We start from the raw sequence: 25,827 nt of genomic DNA on the forward strand, positions 1-25,827 counted from the left end.
TGGATTATTTGGAAATGTTCATACAAAATGTTTATTCGATTATTCAGCCATTTTTATAGACAATTTGTTTCGATTATTCGGAAATTTCAACATAGAATTTTTAATCGATTAATTTAATAGAAATTTTTTATTCGATTATTCCGAAATTTTTATTCAATTATTCGTAAATTTTCATAAATAAATTTTATTCGATTATTCGAAAATTTTCATACGAAATGTGTTTCGATTATTCCACAATTTCCATAAAAATTATTTTCATGGACAAATTTTATTGGATTATTCGGAAATGTTCATTCAAAATGTTTATTCGATTATTCAGCCATTTTTATAGACAATTTGTTTCGATTATTCGGAAATTTCAACATAGAATTTTTAATCGATTAATTTAATAGAAATTTTTTATTCGATTATTCAGAAATTTTTATTCAATTATTCGTAAATTTTCATAAACAAATTTTATTCGATTATTCGAAAATTTTCATATTCGATTATTCCACAATTTTCATAAAAATTATTATTATTAGAAAATAATCAGACAATTTTTATTAAATTTTTCGGACATTTTCATATACAATAATCGGAATAATCGGAAATGTTCATTCAAAATATTTATTCGATTATTCGTAAATTTTCATATAAAATATTTCCTCAATTACTCAGAAATTTTCATAATTATTATTTTAATTAAAAATTTTTATTTGATTTTGAAAATATTTTCATAGAAAATTTTTATTCGATTATGTAAAATTTTTCATAAACAAATTTTTATTGATTTACAAATTTTCATAGCTAATTTCTAATAGATTGAAAATTGTCAAAGGGTGTATTTTATAGCTTCGAAAATTAATATAAAAAATTCTAATCGTGTAGAAGATTTTGATACATATTTTATGTCGATTCTACATTTTCATACAAAACGATTAATAAGTTTATAGTTTTCATAAATATTTTTCTAATTCTGGTTATAAAATAATTATAATCGATGCCAAATTTTCATAGAAAAACTTTTAATCGTTTTAAAAAATTAATTTTTTTTTTGAAAACTTTGAATTTTTTTAAAAATTTTCTATGAAAATTTAATTGATTCGAATATTTTTATAGAAGTTTCGAAGAATTTATATAAATTTTTTATAAATATTTTATAAATTCAAAATGTTCATAAAATATTTTTAATCATGTATTCGTAAAAATTTAATTGATTCGAATATTTTTATAGAAAATTTTGATAAATTCTAAGGCTTTATATAAATATTTGATGGATTCTAAATTTTAATAAAATATATTTGAGTGATTCCAAATTGTCTTTAAATAAGTTTGATTCGAATAAAATTTTCATTAAAAATAACACTTGAGTCAAAATTCGATCGATTATGATAAATTTCATATAAAACTGAAAATTTATGAATCGATTGTGAAAATTGGAATATAACATTAACTACTACTTCTGTGCTGCACTGTATTTCAAAACATTTATTTATATTAGTCTGCATTAGCGGCGGGGTTTTTTTTAGTTACTTAATATAAATAAATGCCGTATTTATTTTTGTAAGAATTTAATGTTGTTTTATTAATCAAACAAATTCAGTACTTATTTATTTGTATAATTTTGTTTTTGTTTACTTAATTGCAATACACAGCATACAAACATAATTGTTTAAAAGATTAATTTCAATCCAGTTGCCAATACTGCACATTTGTGTGAGATACTTGCAACGTATCTCTGATTGAAATATTGTATATAATGGTTATAATAAATATTTATTAATTTGTCTTTATCTATTATTGAGACACCAGCAACCATAAATATTTAAAATATATTAAAGGCAAAAATCAATTAACATGGGGCTTGATTATTATTAAACGGTAATACAAGACGACAAGGTGGCAGGTAAGGCAAGGCAAGGCAGCATGGAAAATTAATATAATAGATATGTAGATAAATTACACATTTTTATTATAGACTCTTGAAGCGCTTATTACGACAACTAATTAAGTGCAAAAAGTAGAAGAAAAAATATAGAAAAAAAAACAAGAGTTAATTAAGCAGTTTTGCGCATACATATTTAAATATGCGGCTAGAGACAGGGTGGCAGCTAATAAGTAATACAAAATCTTGAACATTTTTTAGATGATTAAAATTTTAAAGTATGGAAAGCTAACATAACATACAACTGTGTTAAAATGTTGGTTACTGCATGTTTGACCATGCCCATTTAAAATAACTCTAATAAACCTACCCTGCTGTAACACAATGATTTCAACTTGTTGTAGCTTTTAATATTTCTCACTCTGTGAACACATTTAAGGCATAAATTTCTTAAGCCGGTAATTAATTACGACATTTAAATTAAAAATAAACTAAAAGAATGAGACTGATTAAAATAAAATTATAATTTATATAAAGAACATTTATGTTTGACACTTGATATTGAATAATTGTCACTTTAATTAAAAACTTTAAATTCTGAAAACGTCAGACCCACAATCTGGTGCAACCAGTGAGTACAGTAGTTGATTGGTTTATTCAGGAAATTGAAAACACAGTCGTCGCACAGTGGGGTTGATCGGAAAAAAGTGGTAATAAATCTGAATATCCAACTGGTCCGATTGAAAAATTATATATGAACGAAGTTAATATACCAAGCGAGATACATGGGGTCAAATTCGACATCCTCTGGTTAGGATAACTCAGCTTGTAACTTGTATAAACATATACAGATTTCGTAATAAAGCAAGTGGGAAAGTAAAATTTTTAAACAATATTTTTTCGATTATACCGAAATTTTTACAAAAAATTTTATAAAATTTCATACGAAATGTTTGTTCGATTATTCGGAAAAATTTTTATTCAATTATTGAGAAATTTTCATAGAATAAAAATTTACGAATAATCGAATAAAAAGATTATTCGTAAATTTTTATTCGATTATTCGGAAATTTTCATATGGAATTTTATATACAAAATGTTTATTCGATTATAAGGAATGGTTATGAAAATTTCTCAACAAATTTTTAATCGATTGATAATTTAATACAAAATTTTTATTCAATTATTAGGAAATTTCCATACGAAATGTTTATTCGATTGTTTGGAAAGTTTTATGCAAAATTTTTAATCGATTATTCTGATATTTTTATAGACAATTTTTATTCGATTATTCCGAAATTTCAACAAAAAATGTTTAATTGGTTATGCAAATTTTTACATAAAATTTTTAATAGATTATTCGGAAATTTTCATACGAAATGTTGGTTCGATTATACGGAATGTTTTGAACAAATGTTTATTCAATTATTGAGAAATTTTCATATATAATTTTTATTCGATTATTCGTAAATTTTTATTCGATTATTCGGAAATTTTCATACGGAATTTTTTATACAAAATGTTTATTCGATTATACGGAATGATTATGTAAATTTCTCAACAAATTTTTAATCGATTGATAATTTAATACAAAATTTGTATTCAATTATTCGGAAATTTTCACACGAAATGTTTATTCGATTGTTCGGAAAGTTTTATGCAAAATTTTTATTCGATTATTCTGATATTTTTATAGACAATTTTTATTCGATTATTCCGAAATTTCAACAAAAAATGTTTAATTGGTTATGCAAATTTCTACATAAAATTTTTAATCGATTATTCGGATATTTTCATACGAAATGTTGGTTCGATTATACGGAATGTTTTGAACAAATGTTTATTCAATTATTGAGAAATTTTCATAGATAATTTTTATTCGATTATTCGTAAATTTTTATTCGATTATTCGGAAATTTTCATACGGAATTTTTTATACAAAATGTTTATCCGATTATACGGAATGGTTATGAAAATTTCTCAACAAATTTTTAATCGATTGATAATTTAATACAAAATTTGTATTCAATTATTCGGAAATTTCCATACGAAATGTTTATTCGATTGTTCAGAAAGATTTATGCAAAATTTTTAATCGATTATTCTGATATTTTTATAGACAATTTTTATTCGATTATTCCGAAATTTCAACAAAAAATGTTTAATTGGTTATGCAAATTTCTACATAAAATTTTTAATCGATTATTCGGAAATTTTCATACGAAATGTTGGTTCGATTATACGGAATGTTTTGAACAAATGTTTATTCAATTATTGAGAAATTTTCATAGATAATTTTTATTCGATTATTCGTAAATTTTTATTCGATTATTCGGAAATTTTCATACGGAATGGTTATAAAAATTTCTCAACAAATTTTTAATCGATTGATAATTTAATAGAAAATTTTTGTTCGATTATTCGGAAATTTTCATACGAAATGTTTATTCGATTGTTCGGAATGTTTTATGCAAAATGTTTTTTCGATTATTCGGAAATATTTGTTGGAATAAACTCTATTCCAGTTTTGAACAACGTAGTGGAAGTTAACGTGATACCCCGATGTAGTCAAATAAAATACGCATTGATTTAATAATTCAATATTACAAATTCAGTTTGATTTATTTTAAAGTGTTGATTCAATAACTATATATAATCAAATGACAAAATTATTGTTATATTTGACTGTTATAAAACAAGCCAGAGTTGTATGCATTTGGGTTGTAAAGTAAGGTTGCATTTTTTCTTACAATATTTATTCTAGAAAATTCTGAAAAACAAATGGAAATTTCAGAAATAAAATTAGAAAATTGTGAAATACGAATTTCATTTTCTTAAAGCCTATGTTCATTAACCATGCAATCGGAACATTAGTTTAGACGATTCAGCTTTACTACCAATTTTTTTCGATCGACCCCACTGTGCGTCATTTCAAAAACGAAATATCACTGCAATTACACGCAGTGAAGTTTGTCACTTGAAGAAGGATGTAAAAAATTCAATAAATAAATTTATTTTAATTAAATTTATTCTGTTTTTTAAATTATTTATGTACGTTTTTTTCGCTGGCATTAAATTATTCACTATTCAGCACACAAAGTATGGGCATTTAAAGAATTTATTTGTAAAATTTATTGCATTTAAAATTCTTAAATACTTCAAGTCATTAAATGACACATCATAAAATTCGTTTTATTTAAACGCATTCGTAGACTAGTGGTTGGCTGGCTGTTTGCTTGAATTCATGCATGGATGCATGGATTTGATGTAAAATATTTATATTTATATTCTCTTAATGTTTTCATAACATTACAATTCATACAGAAACAAATTCACTTTCAATCTGTGGCGTGGAGCTGCTTTTTGAATTTTAAAACGAGTCACTCTCGTTATGGTCGAATAAATTGTTTTACATGACAACTTTTGTCAATTTGCTGTTTTATAAGGTACGAGTAGTAGTAGTTGATCTTTGTTTTTCTTTCCATCATCATCATCATCGTTGTCATTTTGTATTGAAAGTCAATATTTATTATTATACTTTCAATCATGTTTTCATTTGATTTTTTTGTTATAAAATGTTTAACAATTTATTTGTTATTCCATGAATGAGTGTTTATGATTTTCAAACCTTAGCAAGGGGTTAAAGTAATTTCATTTTATAAATAACAAAACTATAAGATATATCTACTGGGAAACATTTCTTTCATTTACCCTTTAAATATGTTAATATTTGTTTAGTTTTATTTTCATAATGATTTTGCATCTTTTGCTTGTCGTACTTTGTCAAAGGATTTGCTTTTCTTTTATTTCATTTTGGACTTTTAGAAGTGTCTTTGTCTTTATTTTACCATGTTTTTCATTCATTCATTCATTTGTTTGTTTTCATTTTCAAACTGCATGTTCAATTAAATGCTCCGTTAAATTGAAAAATACCGTTTTTTGATTGTTTGATTTTGCAATATTTGCTTTTGTTTTATTACTTTCAGTTCATTAATTCAAACCCAAAAGAAAAAATGACTTATTTGGTTTTCAGTTTATTTTTAATCGAATTTATTAAAAAAACAAAATAAAGCCGCGAAAAGTATTGCGGAAGTTTTGTTTTAATAAAGAATAATAATAAAAATAAAAAATACATTTATTTTAAACAAACAAACAAAAAAAAGTACAAGTAATTTAAAGGCCGTTGAACTTTTTTCTTTGATGAAACATTCTCGTGCGAAAATATAATTGTGGAGACACATTTTAGTTTGCAGCTCATAATTTAGAAACAAAATTTATGAGCCAAGTGGGTTGTATGAGAAATTTGCAATAGATGATTAGAAATAGAAAACAAACCAAAAGAGTAAGAGCTATATTGGGCTGTGCCGATTCTTATATGCCCTTCACCAAATTATATATAAAATATAAATTTTAAAAATTTTTAGCTAAACAAAATTTAAAAAAAAAATTATATTTCAAAATGGGTTTGAAAATTTTTTAAAAAAATTATTTTTTTCAAAATTTTAAATTTTTTAGTAAAAAAAATTTATCAAAAAAAATTTTTTTGGTAAAAACAATTGGTAAAAAATATTTTTCTAGATTTTGACCCATTTTAGGTCCAAATTATTATAGCCTTATATGTATCGTTGAAGTGTACTTTGAAATATCTATCATTAGATATCCATATAGATATTAATGACTTAGAAATCCAGATATAAATAAAAAATAGGCCAAAAATCGAGGTTGTCCCGTTTTTTCCCCTTATATCTCAGGCATTTTTGGGCCGATTTTATTGATATTGATGTATCAATCATGTTTGTAAGTTATTTGGGGGTTACGGAAAGTAGATTTCAATATGCAGACGGACATGGCTATACCGACATCGCTATCTTTAACGATCCAGAATATATATACTTTGTGGGGTTGCAACTGAAAAATGTAGAAATTTCAAACTTATATGTATATGAGATCATCAACGCAAAAGTGGTAAATTCTCTGCGAGTTGTTAAGTTTTCCCTAATTAATTTGCAACGTAAAAACATAAGGGTAGGGGATTTGGTCTATTTTTCAAAAATATGTATAGCTTTTTGACAATTAAAAAAATTCATGGAATACAAAAAATGATTTTATTGAGTTTTTGCAAAGATACAAATTTTTCACATTGAAATTAAATTTTTATTTGTGAATATTTTTTAATAAAATTTTACAGTTATACAGATTTTTATATTAAAAATGCAATCCCGCAATTCCCAAAAAAGTTTTGAAAAATCCCAAAAATGGAATTTTTTAGATTTTTGGCTATAATATTCATACCAGGGGCTAGGCTATCGGAACCCTTTACAAAATAATTACGAACATATTTGGTCATTTAAAATGGGTTACTATATTTTGATATCGACAATGCGATTTGAGAATTTTTGCCATAAAGTTGAATTTTATTTGGGCCATCGAAAATTTTTTCGCTGGCCCACTGGTCCCCGGGTATAAAAAGTTTTAAAATTTTTTAAATTTAAAATATTGTATGCAAAGTTAGCTTTTCAGAAAGTATAAAATCCTTATAAAAAAATATTTTTTCTCCAAAAAAACTTTTAATTTCTTAAATTAAAATGCATATAACTTGATTCATGATTTTTAAACAATTATTTTTCTGTTTAACATATAAATTTGTTGTTAGTCCGATAAAATAAAAGTGAAGAAAATCGGGAAATATTTGAACCCGCTATTATCAAAAAATTATCAAAAAACTGGAGTTTAAAATGCGAATATCTCCTAAGCTATGAGATATCTTTATATGTAATTTTTTTGAAATCGGAACACAAACGAAGAAATAGGATCGTTTTTAAAATGTAAAATACCCGAGGTTTCTTACTTCTTACTTTGGGGACTGCTGGACGCGCCCCTGGTGGGCCCATACGGTCCAAACTCAAAACTTGAAAACACTTCATCTTTGCGCATATCAAATTTCATTGAAATTGGACTTTAGAAGTTACAGATTTATTTCCCTCTATTTTTTTTTTCTATACCACTGTGCGCCGTGAAATTATTAAATTACAGCATGAGACATTTGCTGGTCGTGTACCTTCGGCAATAAGGATAAAAATATTTTTATGGGGTTATTTGAAGTCAAAGGTCTATGCCTACAAATCCACAGCCACCCTGTACATTGATGGTGAAAATTTAACGCAGAACAAATTCAGCCACATTTATTCACAATGATAATGGAAAATTTCGATAAAAGGGTGTGAATGTGCCAGCTAAAATAACTAAAAATAACTTGGGGAATTTGAATATGTGGCCAAGATATCTTCGGTTTCTGGTTTCCACATCAAAATTTTCTCATCAATTGCGTTATTATCTTACATCAAGATCATTATCACTTCAGTACCTGAAATAACCTTTAACATTTGTTTAAACTTTAAACACCTAATTTTAATTGTTATTTAACTGCACCCTATTTAAGGTCATCATTAATTAAACATAATTTATAACAAATTTTATTTCACCTAATATCCACAGCAAAAATAGATGTGAAGGTTGTTGTATAAAATCATACTATTTATTGTGTTTGAAAATTCCCAACTTAATTATAATAACAAATTATTGAAATAATCGCCTTAATAATTAATGAAAAAAAGGGCTAAATTGTTCAACATAAAAGTAAACGATACATAAAATTTAATAAAATACCTCATGTTTATTACTCATAAGTAGCTTATTTACCTTAAAAAAAAGTTTAAAAATTCCTACAAAAAATTTATAACAGACCCCACACACCTCTTATAAAGAGTTCGATTTGAAGTCTTTAAATAAGACACTTGGTCTAAAAAAACAAAATATGATACGCATTATAAAACAAAAAAACTAAATAAAGCAATAGTAAATAAAAATCTGTTATTTAAAACCCATAACGAATTTCGAATAATATAATAAAATAATAAATCCACACCAAAATGCACAATTTAGAAATTCGTTAAGCTTTAATTCTTTTTTCTATTTTATTACAATTTCTATTTTTATTCTTTTAATTTTAAACAGTTTTTGTTTAGAAAACTAAAATAGATTTAAATTTTCAAAATAAATTAAAATAATTACTTTCAAATTTCCAAGAAATCATTAAAAGAAGCATACAAATTGTTACAATTATTTCGGTTTATTCGAAATTAATGTCTTTCATTTTTTTTCCATTGTACACATTTACGAGAATGTACAAGAACGAACATAGAACATTAAATGGTTTTTGAAAAAAGTACATAAATAAATAAAATAATAAAAAAAAATCCATAATAATTAAAACATATGTTTTAGTTTGTCATTCTAATTGTACCCTACACTAGGCAAACAAAACAAATCCTAAAACGGGAAAAGATCATACAAAATATATCAAAGCTATTTGAAAAGATATTCATGATGTTAATTGAAAACAATTGTATTCCTTATCATCAATTTGGATTTAGAAGACTTGTAAATGTTGTAAGAAAATTGTGTGAAAGCAACTACCCAGCAGTTAAACAAGTAGTAGGGTATTCAATTAATCGGGTTTCTGGTTTAATTGGTTAATCGAGCAAATATTTAATCGGGGTTTATATTTAATCGGTTAATTTTAAATTATTAGATTAACCGAATAATTCTATTTTAATTTTAAACTGAAAATAAAGCCACGAATTTTGTGTACTTATTTAAGTATTTTATTATTAACAAGTAAGAGAGCTATATTCGGCTGTGCCGAATCTTATATACCCTTCACCAAATTATACTTTAAAATAATTTTTTTTAAATATTTTCAGGTAAAGAAAATTTAATTTTTTTTTAAATTGTTTTTCAAAATTTTTTTTAAAAGTTTTTTTTACAAAATTTAAAAAAAAAAAATTAAAATTTTTTTTTTTGGACAAAAAAATTTTTTGATGAAAAAAAAAATTCGGCTTAAAAAATATTTTTCCCGATTTTGAGCCATTGTAGGTCCAACTTACTATAGCCTTATATATATCGTTGCAATGGACTTTGAAATATCTATCATTAAATATCCATATTGTCTATATTAATGACTTAGTAATCCAGATATAGATCGAAAATAGGTAAAAAATCGAGGTTGTCCCGGTTTTTTGCTCATATCTCCGTTATTTATGGACCGATTTTGCTGATTTTAAATAGCAAACTTCTCGAACTTCTGAGAGAATTATTGAAGATTTGGATCCCGAAGATATCTGGGGTCTTCAGAAAATTGATTTCAACAGACAGACAGACGGACGGACATGGCTTAATCGACTCCGCTATCTATAAGGATCCAGAATATATATACTTTATAGGGTCGGAAGAAGGTGAAGAGTATAAAAAGAACAAAAACATAAAAAATAAACACAACATAACATTTCAACCTAAATAATTAATTTTCTTTAGTTTTAATAAAACGTGACTTGGAAAACACTCTCTCGCTAATTGTAGATGTTTGAGAAATCGAAAATTCATGATAAAGAATATCCAATATCTCCTCCATTATACCAATGCATTGGAGTCTTTTTTGGTTTTGTTTTGATTTTGGATACTTTTAATAATTTCAATAAGTTCTTATAAAAGACTCGTTTCAGCAATGTCTCTAGTTTCGTCTTTTATCATGTCAGTTGTTATACTCACTAAACATGTTTCATGGATGTTCGAATAAAATATTTAATTTTACTTTGACTTTTGTATTTGAATTAAAACGGAAAAATATATATGTTAAAGTGTAAAAAAAAGAAATTTCGGTTAATCGACACAAATGAATCGGTTTATTTGTTATTTGAAAATCGGTCATTTTGAATTATTCGAACAGTTAACCGACCAAAATTAATCGGTTAACCGATTAACGGATAACCGATTGAATACCCTAGCAAGTAGTCAATGTATCAGTTATAGACAGTAATTGTCACTAATGTCTGATCATTTGACTGACTCCAATTTAGTAATACAGAGAGAAGTCAATTGGTTACTTTTTACATTACTGGTAATCAAGAGAGTAGCCAATTGTCACTTAAGTGTATCTAAGTAGTCTATAGTGTAGTCAGTCATTCCTACAGTCATTAATTTATACAAATTGTGTTGATATAATTCTCATACAGTTTATTTTCTTCTTGCTTAAGAGTGAAGTCAATTGTCACTTTAGTGTCTCTAAGTAACCTAGATTGTAGTCACTTTAGACCAGTGGTGCCCGAAATCACAATTTCCTAGCACGCGTAATAGGGCAAGAAAATTCTGCTGACGTTACTTTGATACACATACACTATAAGCTTACTTGTGCGTTTTCTTATAATGATCAAGTGTTTGTTGCTTTGTTTTCATCTCAGAGAACAAAATCAAATCAAATTCTCCGCTGTTCTTATAATGATCATGTGTTTGTTGCTTTGATTTCATCTCACAGAACAAAATCAAATTAAATTCTCCGCTGTGTTACCAACACAACCAAAGCTTTGATGGTATGTGTTCGGGCACCACTGCTTTAGACGCTTATTTTGTACTGCACTATAGAAAGTACATAGTTATTTTACCCATAAGAAGTAATCTATTGGAGAGTTGGTGGATGAAGGTTTGTTTACAGGCAATCGGTTATTGGACTGTTTATGAGATGTCTTTTTAACTGATGTTAAAATAACTAGTTACACGCAAAGAAAAAATATAGTTGGGCATGGTTACTGTAACCATTTCAATATTGTTACAAGGTTTTCAACTATATTATAGTCACAGTAACCATTTACATGATTGTGGTAACCATAATATGGTTAATTTACGATTCACATGATTGTATCAACCATATATGTATATGGTTACAGTAAACAAATATATGTTTGTGACAACCATTCATATGATGAAGGACTTATCATATTATGTTGCTCTCGGCTTAAGGCTTATCATAATCTGAGAACAACATAGTATGATAAAATTATTCATCATACATATGGTTGCCACAAACATATATTTGTTTACTGTAACCATATATATGGTTGATACAATCATGTGAATAATAAATTAACCATATTATGGTTACCATAATCATGTAAATAGTTACTGTGACTATAATATTGTTAAAAATCTTATAATACTATTTAAATGGTTACAGTAACCATGCCCAATTATATTTTTTCTCTGCGTGTATGTAGCTGATCAGTAGCCAGTTATTAACTGCCTGAATTAACTGCCTGACAATAAAACAAGTAACATGGCTATATTCGGCTGTGCTGAATCTTATATATCCGTCATCAAATTATATTTTAAAATAAAAATTTTAAATAAGGTGATACCTATTCGACTATTACCATAAGCAACCAAAAGCAATTCTTTCACTTTTTGATTTGTCACAGTAGCCCGTAATGGAAGAAAGTATTTCTTTAGCTGCTTTTGTTTATTTTTTTTTTATTCTTATTTCTCAAATTAGTATTTTGAATAATGATGAGTAAGTATATTCAAAAAGTGTGTTCATTCATTCAAGCACACTCTTCATAATCGTCTCACACTCACTATGTTTTGTATCCATAGGGAAATATTTACTTTATTTATATTTTTTATGTGTCTCATTCTTAGACCATTTAATTAATATACTTTAATGTCTGACAATGTAAGTAGTTTTTTTTTTGGTTTGGTTTGTACTGAGAATAAAGTCAGACAGAAATTTCATATAATGCTTAAAGAAGGGGGGTTCTACCATAATCATAATGTTTTTGATCATGTCTACTACTTGTCCCTGGCGGGATATGAATACTGCTGCCACATTTCAACAAAAATTTTATTTGACAATACATCTACCAGCACGTCTGTGCATGATACATAATGGCTTGACATGTGAAAAAACAATTTTATTTATAAAAAAAATAATGTTTTATTATTTTTCTCATCTCACACATTAAATACGCATAAATGCGTAATTTTGAAAAATATGGTTGTTTATTTGGATTTTTCATAATATTCACGCACAAAATATTGTATTGAATTATGTCATGTGGCAGTAATTTAGCAACAAGAATTAAAATTTAAATGGCCTTATCCTAATTATCATGTTTTATACATTTGTTCTAATAACAGTATGATTTGTTGTTATGTTATTCATTTCATAAATACATACATACATACATACATACATATGTATGTACATAAATCTTCTACTAGTATTTTAAAAATATTTAAAAAGTTTTAACAAAATATTAAATATGATTTTTGATTATCATTAAAAAGTAATTAAATTATTTTGTGACTAATGTCAATTATTTGCTAAACACTAAGATGATGGTATATCAATCGATATTAAGATGCATCACAAAACATCATCAAATATTTTAATTAATATTCCAGGAACAAGAAAATAAATAAAAAAAAATTAATTTCTTTAATGCTTACAATCAGCCCAATTATGAACAAAAAATTCCGCGGGAGTTTGTTCCCCGGGAGTTTTTTCTCATTGAAATTGAATAGGAAAAATGAGAAAAGGGAAAAAACTCCCGCGGAATTTTTATTCATAATTGGGCTGAATAATTTGTGGCTAACAGAAATACATACATTTGTTTATATTTATATTATATTTCTAGTTCCTGGGCAGATATAGTCGTCACTGAGACAGCGACGAATGCACATGTATTCATCTTTTGTTCATGTCCACTGAATGAAATATTTGCCAAAATTTTCCATCACCATTTTTCATAAATAGGATTGAATTTGATTAATGCAGCATTGAAGGTTCAAATAACATCATAAAGAGAAATCCGATCTAGGGGGCCAATTCTGATCACCGAAATAAGGAAGTAAACAACCAATGAAGGTCTCATGACAGTAATTGAATTCTTTCACGCATTGTGGTGGGACTGTCTTTTTAAAACCAAATGTCGTCCAGTCAACATCATGTCGCGATATTGCGTGAATTTTGGTACATTGTTTTATATTATGGATTCTTACAGAAGCTGATGTCTATTTTATATTTAAATTTTTAAATGTAAACTATTTTTTTCAGTAGAAATTTATAACCGGTTATGGTCAATAAGGCTGGTTGTTGAAAATAAATAAATAAAAAAAAAATATATCGGAAAATTCTCAAATATCGAAAAATATCGTTAAATATTTAAATGTCGTACAATTTCATTAAATTATTAAATTGCGAAATATCGTAAATTTTTCAAATATCGTAAAATTTGCAAAAATATATTTTTTTTAAATTTTTAGCTTTTATTTTTAATCATTTGTACAATATAAATTTATTCAAAGTATTAGCCATTGTTAGCTATGATCTTTTCCCATCTTTCTGGCAACATATGGTTTCGGATCCAAAATAACTGTTCAGCTTTTGAGGCCAAGAACGAATCAAGACAATTATGATCGGTTTTAACCAGAGACCGAAAATAACGGATTCACTTTCATTTCAATGGTAAATTCTCATTCGCAGCCATTTAAAAATATTTTTTTGTGATATATCACTGAGAGTGTGATTTATTCAAGAAAATTTTAGGTTTGGGGTTGAGAGAAACAGAAAAGAAACAAACACAAATAATCTGGATGAGTGATTTATAATTTATTTTTTTTTGCAAAAGTCAGCTTGCGAACATGAAAAATAAATCGCAAAAATGCATTTGATGCAAATCAACGCTTAAATATATAAAATGTATCAAAAGATTAATAACAATAAAAAAAATGCTCATTTCTGTTACTCAGACTTCATACTTATCATATTATTTCCATAATTTGTTAAAAATTACTAACAATACGTTATTGTATGTTAATAAAAGAGAAAGTAACAGTTATTAAGAACAAGAACAAATGAATTGTATATCTCACACCAAACCATTACAAAAACAACAAAAACGAATAAAGGTCATACCAAACCATTTAAATAAAAATCATTTTATAACTGTTATTTTCAGTGATTTATTTTTATTACAAAAATATAAATCACAATATGGGTTTTTTGGTATATGGGCGAGTTATTTTCGATCTCTGGTTTTAACAAATCAGTTGCGTTCGGTATAGGTTCCCTGCGAAGGTTTCGTCAGATTTACAGAATAATACATCATAATAGATAGGACCCTTTTGCTGCCACCAAATACATAGAATTATCTTAATGCCATGGATATTTAGCTTCGGATGGTTGACCGGGCTTCACATACGATCTTTTACGCTTTAGGTTATTGTAATGGATTAATTCTTTATCGCATCGATTCGATGCAAAATTGATTTTCTTTTACAGCGTTTAAGCTATATTTCGGACATGAACAATCGTTTTTCGAGGTCTCTCATCTTCAATTCGTATGATACCCAATTTCTCTGCTTTTTGATGAATACTTCTGCTCCCAAACGTTTTGAAATTGCTGCTAGATTAGATTCCAATGACTTTGCAAGTTTTAGTAGAAATTCAATGGAGTATTGCCTCCAATTCTTGGCCTTCAAACTTTTTTAGCTGGGCTGTGTGATCTTTGTACGGTACAAACCATCTCTGGCACGACGGAATACAATCACCATATACTTTGGTAAAGCAAAACTTCACGTATATGACGTTTCGACATTTTCGAAGAAAAAAAAAACGTTGTTATTGAACATTTTAGTGTAAAATGTTCAATAACTAAGTGAGAATAAATGACAGATGTGTACCCTTCAAAATGACGTATAAGTTATTAAAAACAAAAACTTCGTTCAAAAGATACGCCATTCATTGTAAATCCCGTAAATGCCGCATAAATCATACACCCAATATAATAAATGCACAGAAAAAACTGATTCTTGATAGCAACCGAATTTGTTGCCAATCGAATGATTCTAACTTAGTGACAGAATTTTACAGTTGTGGCTAAAAAATTTTGGAAGTTTCAACAAAAGTTTGGCTGCTTCAACCAAAATTCTTCTTTATCAACTGACTTTCTGTTGATAGAACCGAAAAATTCTATGTGTGCAACCGAATCATTCGATTGGCAACAAATTCGATTGCTATCACGAATCTGTTTTCTCTGTGTGATTTTTGTTGGCAATGTTAGTGATTTTCTAGAATCATAAATATTCGAAAAGGGCAACATTTTTCAAATATCGTAAAATTTTTAAATATTAAACAATTTTCAAATATATAATAAAAGAATTTTGTTTGAAAAATAGTGATTTTTTGAGAAATCAAATATCGTGAAATTTTCAAATGTTGTAAAAATTTTCAACTATCGTAAAATTTTCAAATATCATAAAATTTCGCAATATCGTAAATTTTGTCAAATAGCGTATATTTTTCTAATACATATCGTAAAATTTTAAAATTAGTACAAATTTCAAATATTGTAAAATTTGCAAATATATAATAAATCATTTTTGTTTACAAATTTCAAATATTGTTTAATAATGGTGATTTTTTTTTGTAAAATTTTCGATTTTCAATGAAATTAATTTTTTTTTTAAATTTAATTAACGATTTTTGTAAGATTTTATGAAAAATTTTCGATTTTACTTCGACTTCGATGCTACTTTTGAACTTATGAAATTAGCAATTTTTTAATCACTATTCTATTCACGTAAGAAAAATGTCAATGTCAACGTTTTATGCAAACTAATGAAGCGCATGAATTTCAGTATTTTCTTGTCATTTATAACAATTAAATTATTAATCCTCAAAATCATTAACAATACATAAATTAAAAATTTTCCTATTTCCTGAAACGTGTTAATATCTGAAAATATTAAAATAGAAGAATTTGCATTTTCAATTTGTATGCAATTATTTTAAAATTTGTCATATTTTTTAAGCCATAGTTATTCAAAAATATTCTATAATATATAACACACCTCAAAGGGTAGCGGAAATACTAAATAAATACATGTTGTTTCAATTTTTAAACGTTGCAATAGCCAATAATATGCATTTATATATTGCTGGCTTAAAACATTTCCTTGAATTTATTTTCAAGTTTATTGTCAAGTTCACATAAAATTCTTATAAATACAGTTTTTATACAAAATTCTCAGAAAAGCTCACACCAAACAAAAATCCAAACAAAAAAAAACAAATTAAATTAAAGGAATCTTAAAACAAAAAAATATTATTTAAATTTTCAAATTCAAATGAAAGTGACCTTGTCAGAATAGGTAACAGACGAAGCTTAAAGATAAACAAAAGTCAACAAAAATAAATTCATTGACGGTTGATTAGAAAAGCATTAAATCATACTTCATTTAAAACAAACTGCAGCAATATTGATTTTGAGTTCATATTCACAAAATACTACATACAACCAAATGAAACCATAATTAAAAGAAACATACAATTCAATATAAACAAGTAAGAGAGCTATATTCGGCTGTGCCGAATCTTATATACCCTTCGTCGAAGTATTATTGAAGATAAAGATTGAAAATATTTTTCAAAGAAAAATATTTTCTTTGGTTTTCCCGATTTTGACCCATTGTAGGCCCGAATTAGTTCGGCGTTATATACGTCGTTTGAAAGGTCTTTGATATGTCTATTATTAGATACCCATATTGGGTATACTAATGACTTCGTAATCCAGATATGAATCAAAAATAAATAAAAAATCGAACTAGTAGCGGTTTCGTCGCTTATATCTCAGCCATTTAGGGGCCGATTTCCCCCAAATTTAAATACTAATCGAACCGGAACTATAGCGGATATATTGGTGTATAAATCATGTATGTAAGTTATCTGGGGTCTGCGGAAAGTTGATTTCAACAGACAGACGGACAGACGGGCATGGCTATATCGATTCAGCTATATAACGATCCAGAATATACTTATATTCTTTATGGGGTGGCAAATTAAAATGTGGAAGTAACAAACGGAATGACAAACTTGGCACTCATGGTGTAGGGTATACAAATATGGCACAACAAGCCACAGTGTGAGTAGGGTGGGATGTGAATATTTTTGATTTGAAATAAATCTTTATGGATTTAACATAAATTCTGTCACTGTGTGTGGTTTGTGTTGTCATGATTTTGTATTCAGTCTGTCTCTCTGTCTATCTGTGGCGGAGCGGTGTTGTACAACAATATTAAGCTGACCATTTAGTGGTCAGTTAAATGGTCGATAGGTTGATTGTTTAAATTAAACAAATGGACAAAAACTGTTCAGTCGAATTAAAAAGATTTATGTCTGTCTTATGATGATGTATGTTTATTGAAAAATATAATACCGGAGACAAAACAAAAAATCAGCTTAAACTTAAGAAAATTTCGATGACAAACAAAATCATATTTAGGTAGCAAAACTGTTCACTTGTTGTTATTTTTAATTCTTGTCCCACAATTTAGGACAACATGAGGACAAGGTGATTCATACAGGAAGTTTTAACCGACAAATGCAAATTTATTTTAAAAAAATAATTTTTATTACAGCTTTGCCAAACAAATTCTTACTTAACAACATATTTTTTTTATCTTTGCAGAGTTATTTTGTTGAAAACCAACAAACCGTCAAATTCCACGCAACAGTAACAACAACTAAAGAAACCAAATTAGATCTAGATCAAGTAACAAATTAAAAAGAAAAGAACACACAAAATTATACCTGCAACATAAGAAGAAACAAGCACAAATCTGTAAAACAAAAAGCTAAAATAAAATACCACAATGAAAGTTGCTAAATTTATGGGTCATATAACAATAATTGTTTTATGTTGTCTTTTAACGGTTTTAGCTGAAACTCTAGACACAAGACATTTACAAAGGCAACACATAAAACACTTAACACAGCAACAACAGCAGCAGCAACAGACACATCACCAACATAATCAGCATCAACATCATCATCGACAACAACATCTAACAAAATTAAGACAACAATTACTACCCAGCACGGGCACTGGCAGCTCTAGACAGTCTAGAAAATTAGAATTAAAATCACCACCAACCGCATCAACAGCATCACATCAAGAAAATCCCAATAGTCAAGTGGAACTTATTGAACAACTTAAAAATAATATACCAAAGAATGCAACAGCAGTCGCAGCTGCATCAGCACCAGTAACGTCCACCAAATTACGACGTTTAAGTGCTAAAGAATACTACAACAAATCCGTACAGAGACGTTACAATGCCCGTCGCAATGCTCACGATGACTGGGCCTACAACACCTACAATGTGCACACGAACACATTTGGTCCCACGCAGACCCAATCTCACGCGGGCAAGGGTGACGACAACAGTGATGATGTGGAATTTGTTAGTAATAATGGGGTAAAATCTCTGCCCGATTGGTCGAGACGTGGTTATGTACCGGCTATGGTACCAACATCGGGTCCTACACGCAAGACAACAACCACAACTGTACCACCACCAGCCATGATTCCAGCCAGACGTGGTTATCCTTTGGCACCACCCACCAGTGCGGGCGCTGATTCTCCCACTACAGAGGATCCTTTTGAAACGAATGTCATAAGCAAAAATCCAAGTGGTATGGATCCAAAAGATATGGAAAAGTAAGTAGTTGATTATTTATATATTTTGAAGATCCACAGATTTTTCTAAAATTGAGAAATCGACAAGTTTTTTATACAAAATTGTAGGTAACACTAGACTTTTATAGAAAATTGGTTGGTTCGACAAGTTTTCTATAGAAAATGTGTGCGTTCGACTAGAAGTCTATAGAAAATTTAACGTTCGACAAGTTCTTTATAGAAAATTGTTAAGACAAGTTTTATACAAAAATTTTTAAGGTTCGACAAGTTTTCTATAGAAAATTTAATGTTCGACATGTTTTCTATAAGTTTTCTGTAGAAAATTTGTTCCTTTGATAAGTTTCGTTAGAAAATGTCTTCGTTCGACAAGTTTTTTATAGAAAATTTGTTCCTTCGATAAGTTTAATGTCTTCTTTAGACCAGTTTTCTATAGAAAATTTGTTCGTTAAGACATGTTTTCTATAGAAAATTTCTTCGTTAAGACAAGTTTTCTATAGAAAATTTGTCGTTAAGACATTGTTTTCTATAGAAAATTTGTTCGTTAAGACATTGTTTTCTATAGAAAATTTGTTCGTTAAGACATTGTTTTCTATAGAAAATTTGTTCGTTAAGACATTGTTTTCTATAGAAAATTTGTTCGTTAAGACATTGTTTTCTATAGAAAATTTGTTCGTTAAGACATTGTTTTCTATAGAAAATTTGTTCGTTAAGACATTGTTTTCTATAGAAAATTTGTTCGTTAAGACATTGTTTTCTATAGAAAATTTGTTCGTTAAGACATTGTTTTCTATAGAAAATTTGTTCGTTAAGACATTGTTTTCTATAGAAAATTTGTTCGTTAAGACATTGTTTTCTATAGAAAATTTGTTCGTTAAGACATTGTTTTCTATAGAAAATTTGTTCGTTAAGACATTGTTTTCTATAGAAAATTTGTTCGTTAAGACATTGTTTTCTATAGAAAATTTGTTCGTTAAGACATTGTTTTCTATAGAAAATTTGTTCGTTAAGACATTGTTTTCTATAGAAAATTTGTTCGTTAAGACATTGTTTTCTATAGAAAATTTGTTCGTTAAGACATTGTTTTCTATAGAAAATTTGTTCGTTAAGACATTGTTTTCTATAGAAAATTTGTTCGTTAAGACATTGTTTTCTATAGAAAATTTGTTCGTTAAGACATTGTTTTCTATAGAAAATTTGTTCGTTAAGACATTGTTTTCTATAGAAAATTTGTTCGTTAAGACATTGTTTTCTATAGAAAATTTGTTCGTTAAGACATTGTTTTCTATAGAAAATTTGTTCGTTAAGACATTGTTTTCTATAGAAAATTTGTTCGTTAAGACATTGTTTTCTATAGAAAATTTGTTCGTTAAGACATTGTTTTCTATAGAAAATTTGTTCGTTAAGACATTGTTTTCTATAGAAAATTTGTTCGTTAAGACATTGTTTTCTATAGAAAATTTGTTCGTTAAGACAAGTTTTCTATAGAAAATTTGTTCGTTAAGACAAGTTTTCTATAGAAAATTTGTTCGTTAAGACAAGTTTTCTATAGAAAATTTGTTCGTTAAGACAAGTTTTCTATAGAAAATTTGTTCGTTAAGACAAGTTTTCTATAGAAAATTTGTTCGTTAAGACAAGTTTTCTATAGAAAATTTGTTCGTTAAGACAAGTTTTCTATAGAAAATTTGTTCGTTAAGACAAGTTTTCTATAGAAAATTTGTTCGTTCAAGTTCTTGGTTCAACTAGATTAATTTAAATAAATTTCTAGAAACTAAAACAGGATTTCTGTTTTAGTTTCTAGAAATTTGTTTAAACAAATATTTGCTTTATTTTCAAATAATAAACGATGTTCATACAATTCTTAAAAATCACTAAAAATTCTTGAAAAATGTTTTACCAAGAAACAACTGAAACTGAAAACAATGTCATAAACATTTGTTTGAATATATTGCAATAAATTACAATACATTCAATACTGTTTTCGATTTCATTCAATATATAGAATAATTTCAATCATATTCTATTTTTTATCTGGTGTTTTAATTTATGACCGCTTTTATTATAAAAGACATTCAATTGATTTAAATAAATTATTATTTGTCATTTAATTGCCTCAATATTATAAGAAAAAACTAAGACAATTATTTTTAATAAAATCACATAAAAAAGTAAATGCAAATATGTATAATATGCAAAATACAAAGTATTTGATAAATAATAAAAAGCTATTTACAATTATTTTATTACTTGCTTTTGGAACAAAGAAAATTAGAAATTCAAAAATATATGTATTAACAAAAGGCGCCAATATTTCTTACAAAACATACAAAAAACATGTGTAAAATTTATATATAAAGACATTAATGTATTTGTGGTTAATTATTGTATGGAAAATTTTCAACATTTCAATTTAATGTAAAGCAAGCATTAATGTTTTTATGATCCCTTATTAAACTCTGTAATTTGCATTTAACTACAATTAATAAAAAAAATACGATTTTTTTATATTTTATTTCATTTTGCTTAATGTCTTTATTAGACCAGACATGTCTGTTTGTCTGTGCAATTAGCAACAATACATTTATTTGTTTAATAATTAAAGAAAACTGTAGTTTTTACAGGCTTGAATTTCAATACTTTATTAAAAGTCATTTATATTCAAGTGTATTATACTGGGATATAAACAATTGTAACGCTATTATGTGTAAGGAATTACAATTGCAACGATTAGCCACAGTTTATAAATATTTATATGATTTTGAAGGCCCAAACAATTGTTAAACCCCAAGTGATCAACTTGATATTACAAGTTTGGTTCTGTTAGCACCAGTAGAACGACCATTAAAAGAATAATTTCTAGTTACAGCAAATAGTCTACTTTTCGACTTTCGCTCTGCAATTGATTTCTTTACGATCAGTCGCTGCATCGCTTGTCGCAGCAACTCTAACCAAATTAAATATTTAAATTACTTGAAATTATTAGCAATGCTATTTATAAATTACAAACAAAAATATTATATAGTATGTATTGTGCATAATTATTTACTTCATTAACTACATGAACAACTAGAAAATATAACAGAAAATTTATTAAATAGAAAGTGTCATTAATTCCCAAGTTAACATTATTTATGTACCGCGTTTAATTGTTGTAATTTTAAATTGCAAATTCATATTAAAACAGCAAATATAAGCAGATATAAATATAAAGAAAAATGTTTAATTAAAATTTATGTTTTGCTGTAATTAAAATTTAATCTTTCATACAATACAATTTTCAAAAAATTATAAATTGCAAAATTTTATTACAATAGCAACAGAGAGCGAGACAAGGCTAACAATTCCATTCTCAATACAATCAATTTATTAAATTTTGAAGAAACAAAAAATCGTCTTTTGTTTATGCCTCTGAGAAAAAAAAATCAAATTTACGACCATGGCTAATTCTTGTAGATCATCTTTATTAAAGAATGAATACAAAAGACAGGGTGTTACGATAAGCAATCTAATGGAGAGATTATTAAAATTTAGGATGGAAATAGATTTCGAAAACGAAAAATTTCAGTGAATTTATCAAATTAAAAATTGGGACTTTAGCATAAAACAATTTTACTAAGAAAAATAATTTGTTTTTTTTTACTAAAATTTGAATTAATTTTTATTAGATTTTTTGAATTAATTATTTTAAATTATTAGCTTTTTGTCTGGCTCAAAAATTATTTTAAAATCGTTCAAAATTCATCACAACTTTTCAAATCGATTGTTTAAAAATGATTAGGTTTTCATCACATTTGCAGTATTTATTAAGATATTACAATTCTATTAGTGGTTTGATGCATTCAAATTATCGATAAGTAAACATTTTCGGAATATGTTTTATTCGAATAAAAAGACGATAGACATAGTCAAAAATAGTACAGCATTAAAATTACATTTTAAAAAAGTAGTAAAAATAATGCTATTTAAAAAAGTAGTGGAAATAAAAATACTTTTTAAAGTAGTAAAACACAAATTTTTTAAAAAGTAGTAAAAATACTACTATTTTAAAAAGTAGTAAAAATATTACTTTTCTAAAAGTAGTAAAAATACTACTTTTTAAAAAGTAGTAAAAATACTACTTTTTAAAAAGTAGTAAAAATACTACTTTTTAAAAAGTAGTAAAATTATTATTTTTTAAAAAGTTATAAAAATACTACTTTTTTAAAAAGTAGTAAAATTATTACTTTTTTAAAAGTAGTAAAAATACAACTTTTAAAAAAGTAGTAAAAATACTACTTTATAAAAAAATGTTAAAAAAACTACTTTTTAAAAAGTAGTAGAAATAAAAATACTTTTTAAAGTAGTAAAACACAACTTTTTCAAAAAGTAGTATTTTTACTATTTTAAAAAGTAGTAAAATTATTACTTTTTCAAAAGTAGTAAAATACGACTTTTAAAAAAGTAGTAAAAATACTACTTTTAAAAAAGTATAAAAAAGTATTTATAAAAAAATTTAAAAAAAATACTTTTTAAAAAGTAGTAAAAATGCTACTTTTTTAAAAGTATTAGAAATAAAAATACTTTTTAAAGTAGTAAAACACAACTTTTTCAAAAAGTAGTAAAAATACTACTATTTTAAAAAGTAGTAAAATTATTACTTTTTTAAAAGTAGTAAAAATACGACTTTCAAAAAAGTAGTAAAAATACTACTTTTAAAAAAGTAATAAAAATACTACTTTATAAAAAAATTTAAAAAAAAACTTTTTAAAAAGTAGTAGAAATAAAAACACTTTTTAAAGTAGTAAAGCACAACTTTTTTAAAAAGTAGTAAAAATACTACTACATATTTTAAATAGTAGTAAAATTACTAATTTTTTTTTAAAATTAGTAAAAAATACAACTTTTTTGAATGTAATAAAAATATTGCTTTTTAAAAAGTAGTAGTAAAAATATTTCCTTCTATAGATAAAATACTAGATTTCTATAGAAAATTATAGTTTGTTCGACTAGATTTCTATAGAAAATTATTCTTTTGTTTGATTAGATTTCTATAGAAAATTTGTTGTAATTTTCAATTTGAAATAATAAGAAATTAGTAAAGAAATATACTACTTTTTTAAAGTAGAAAAACTACTTTTTTCAAAAAGTAGTATTTTTAGCCCCAACAAAAACAAATATTTTTTAACTACCATAAATACAGTTTTTTTTAGAACTGTACTAAAATAATAGTATAAACTTTTTAAAGTAGTGGAAAAACTACTTTTCTAAGAAAGTACTAAAAATACTACTTTTTTGTATTGCATCGAAAATGTCGAATGTTGTGCCAAGAATGAATGCATCATATGCGGAATGTTTTGCTCTGCTTCTTTAATTGGAAAAAAGTGCCGTCGAAGCACACTCATTGCTCACCAAAGCTTATGTTGAATGCGATCCATCGGTTTCAACGTGCGAGAGATGGTTTGTACCGTTCAGAAGTGGTGATTTTGACACTGAAGACAAAGATCGCCCAGGCCAAACAAAAAATTAAAACCTGACGGCACTACTCCATTAATATTGTTGTAAAACTCAACAAGAGCTTGAGAGCAGTGGGATTAAACCAAAAGCAGGGAAATTGGTTTGTATTGTACCTATTGAAGCCGACAGAATTTGAAAGACGACTTTTCATGTCCAAAATAATGCTTGAACGCTATAAAAGAAAATCATTTTTGAAATGAATCGTTACATGCGATGAAAAATGAATCCATTACGATAACTCGAAGCGTAAGCGATCGTATGTGAAGCCTGGTCAACCAGCTGAATCGACGCTAATGCCAAATATCTATGACGCTAAGGTCTGTATTATTAGATGCTGAAATCTGGACAGACCATCACATGAAACCTATACCGAACGTAACTGATTTGTTTAAAACGAACATTTGCCGAAAAACGCCCAGAATTTGAGGCCCGATATGAAACCGTAATATTCTATCATGACAACATTATGCAATACCTGATAAAAACTATTTAGAATTAAGTGGTTGGGAAGTTTTGCCTCACCCTTCTTATGGCCCAGACCATGCACCGTCCGAATACTATTTGTTTCGACCGATGCAGAACCCTCTCCCTGCAATACATTAGAACCGAGCATTCGAAATTGGCTTGATTCGTTGCTGGCCTCAAAAGATGATCAATTCTTTTCATATGTTGCCAGAAAGATGGGAAAAGGTCACAGCTAATAGTGGCAAATACTTTGAATAAATTTATATTGCACAAATGTTTCAAAATAAAAGCTAAACATTTAAAAAAACACAGAATTTCATACACCCAATACTACTTTTAAAAAAGTAGTAAATATACTACTCTTTTTAAAGGTAGTAAAAACTACTTTTTTCAAAAAGTTGTATTTGAAAGTACCAAAAACACTACCCAAATACAGCTTTTGTAAAAAAGTACTAAAATACTATTAGAAGCTTTAAAAAGTAGCAGACTATTCCTTTTTTTAGAAGTAGTGGAAAAAAACTAATTTTCTAAGAAAGTACCAAAAATACTACTTTTTTAAAAAAGTAGTAGAAACATTCTTTATAAAAAAACTACCTTATACAATAGTAGTAAAAACATTTTTTTCAAAGTAGTACA

The 25,827-nt window shown here is 26.6% G+C and overlaps 1 protein-coding gene across 2 annotated transcripts in view; it reads left to right on the forward strand.

Annotated features, from left to right (window-relative positions):
* The window catches only part of slow (slowdown), a 124,357-nt gene that overhangs the window by 23,112 nt on the left and 75,418 nt on the right, over window positions 1-25,827 (forward strand). For both annotated transcript variants that reach the window (XM_065504307.1, XM_065504306.1), the window contains one exon: window positions 18,226-19,257. In XM_065504307.1, the coding sequence (XP_065360379.1) occupies window positions 18,410-19,257 (848 nt within the window). In that variant the 5' untranslated portion in view covers window positions 18,226-18,409. The remainder of the gene's footprint in view (window positions 1-18,225; window positions 19,258-25,827) is intronic.

The sequence above is a fragment of the Calliphora vicina genome, chromosome 3, assembly GCF_958450345.1.
Source record: "Calliphora vicina chromosome 3, idCalVici1.1, whole genome shotgun sequence".
In the NCBI taxonomy this organism is placed as follows: domain Eukaryota; kingdom Metazoa; phylum Arthropoda; class Insecta; order Diptera; family Calliphoridae; genus Calliphora; species Calliphora vicina.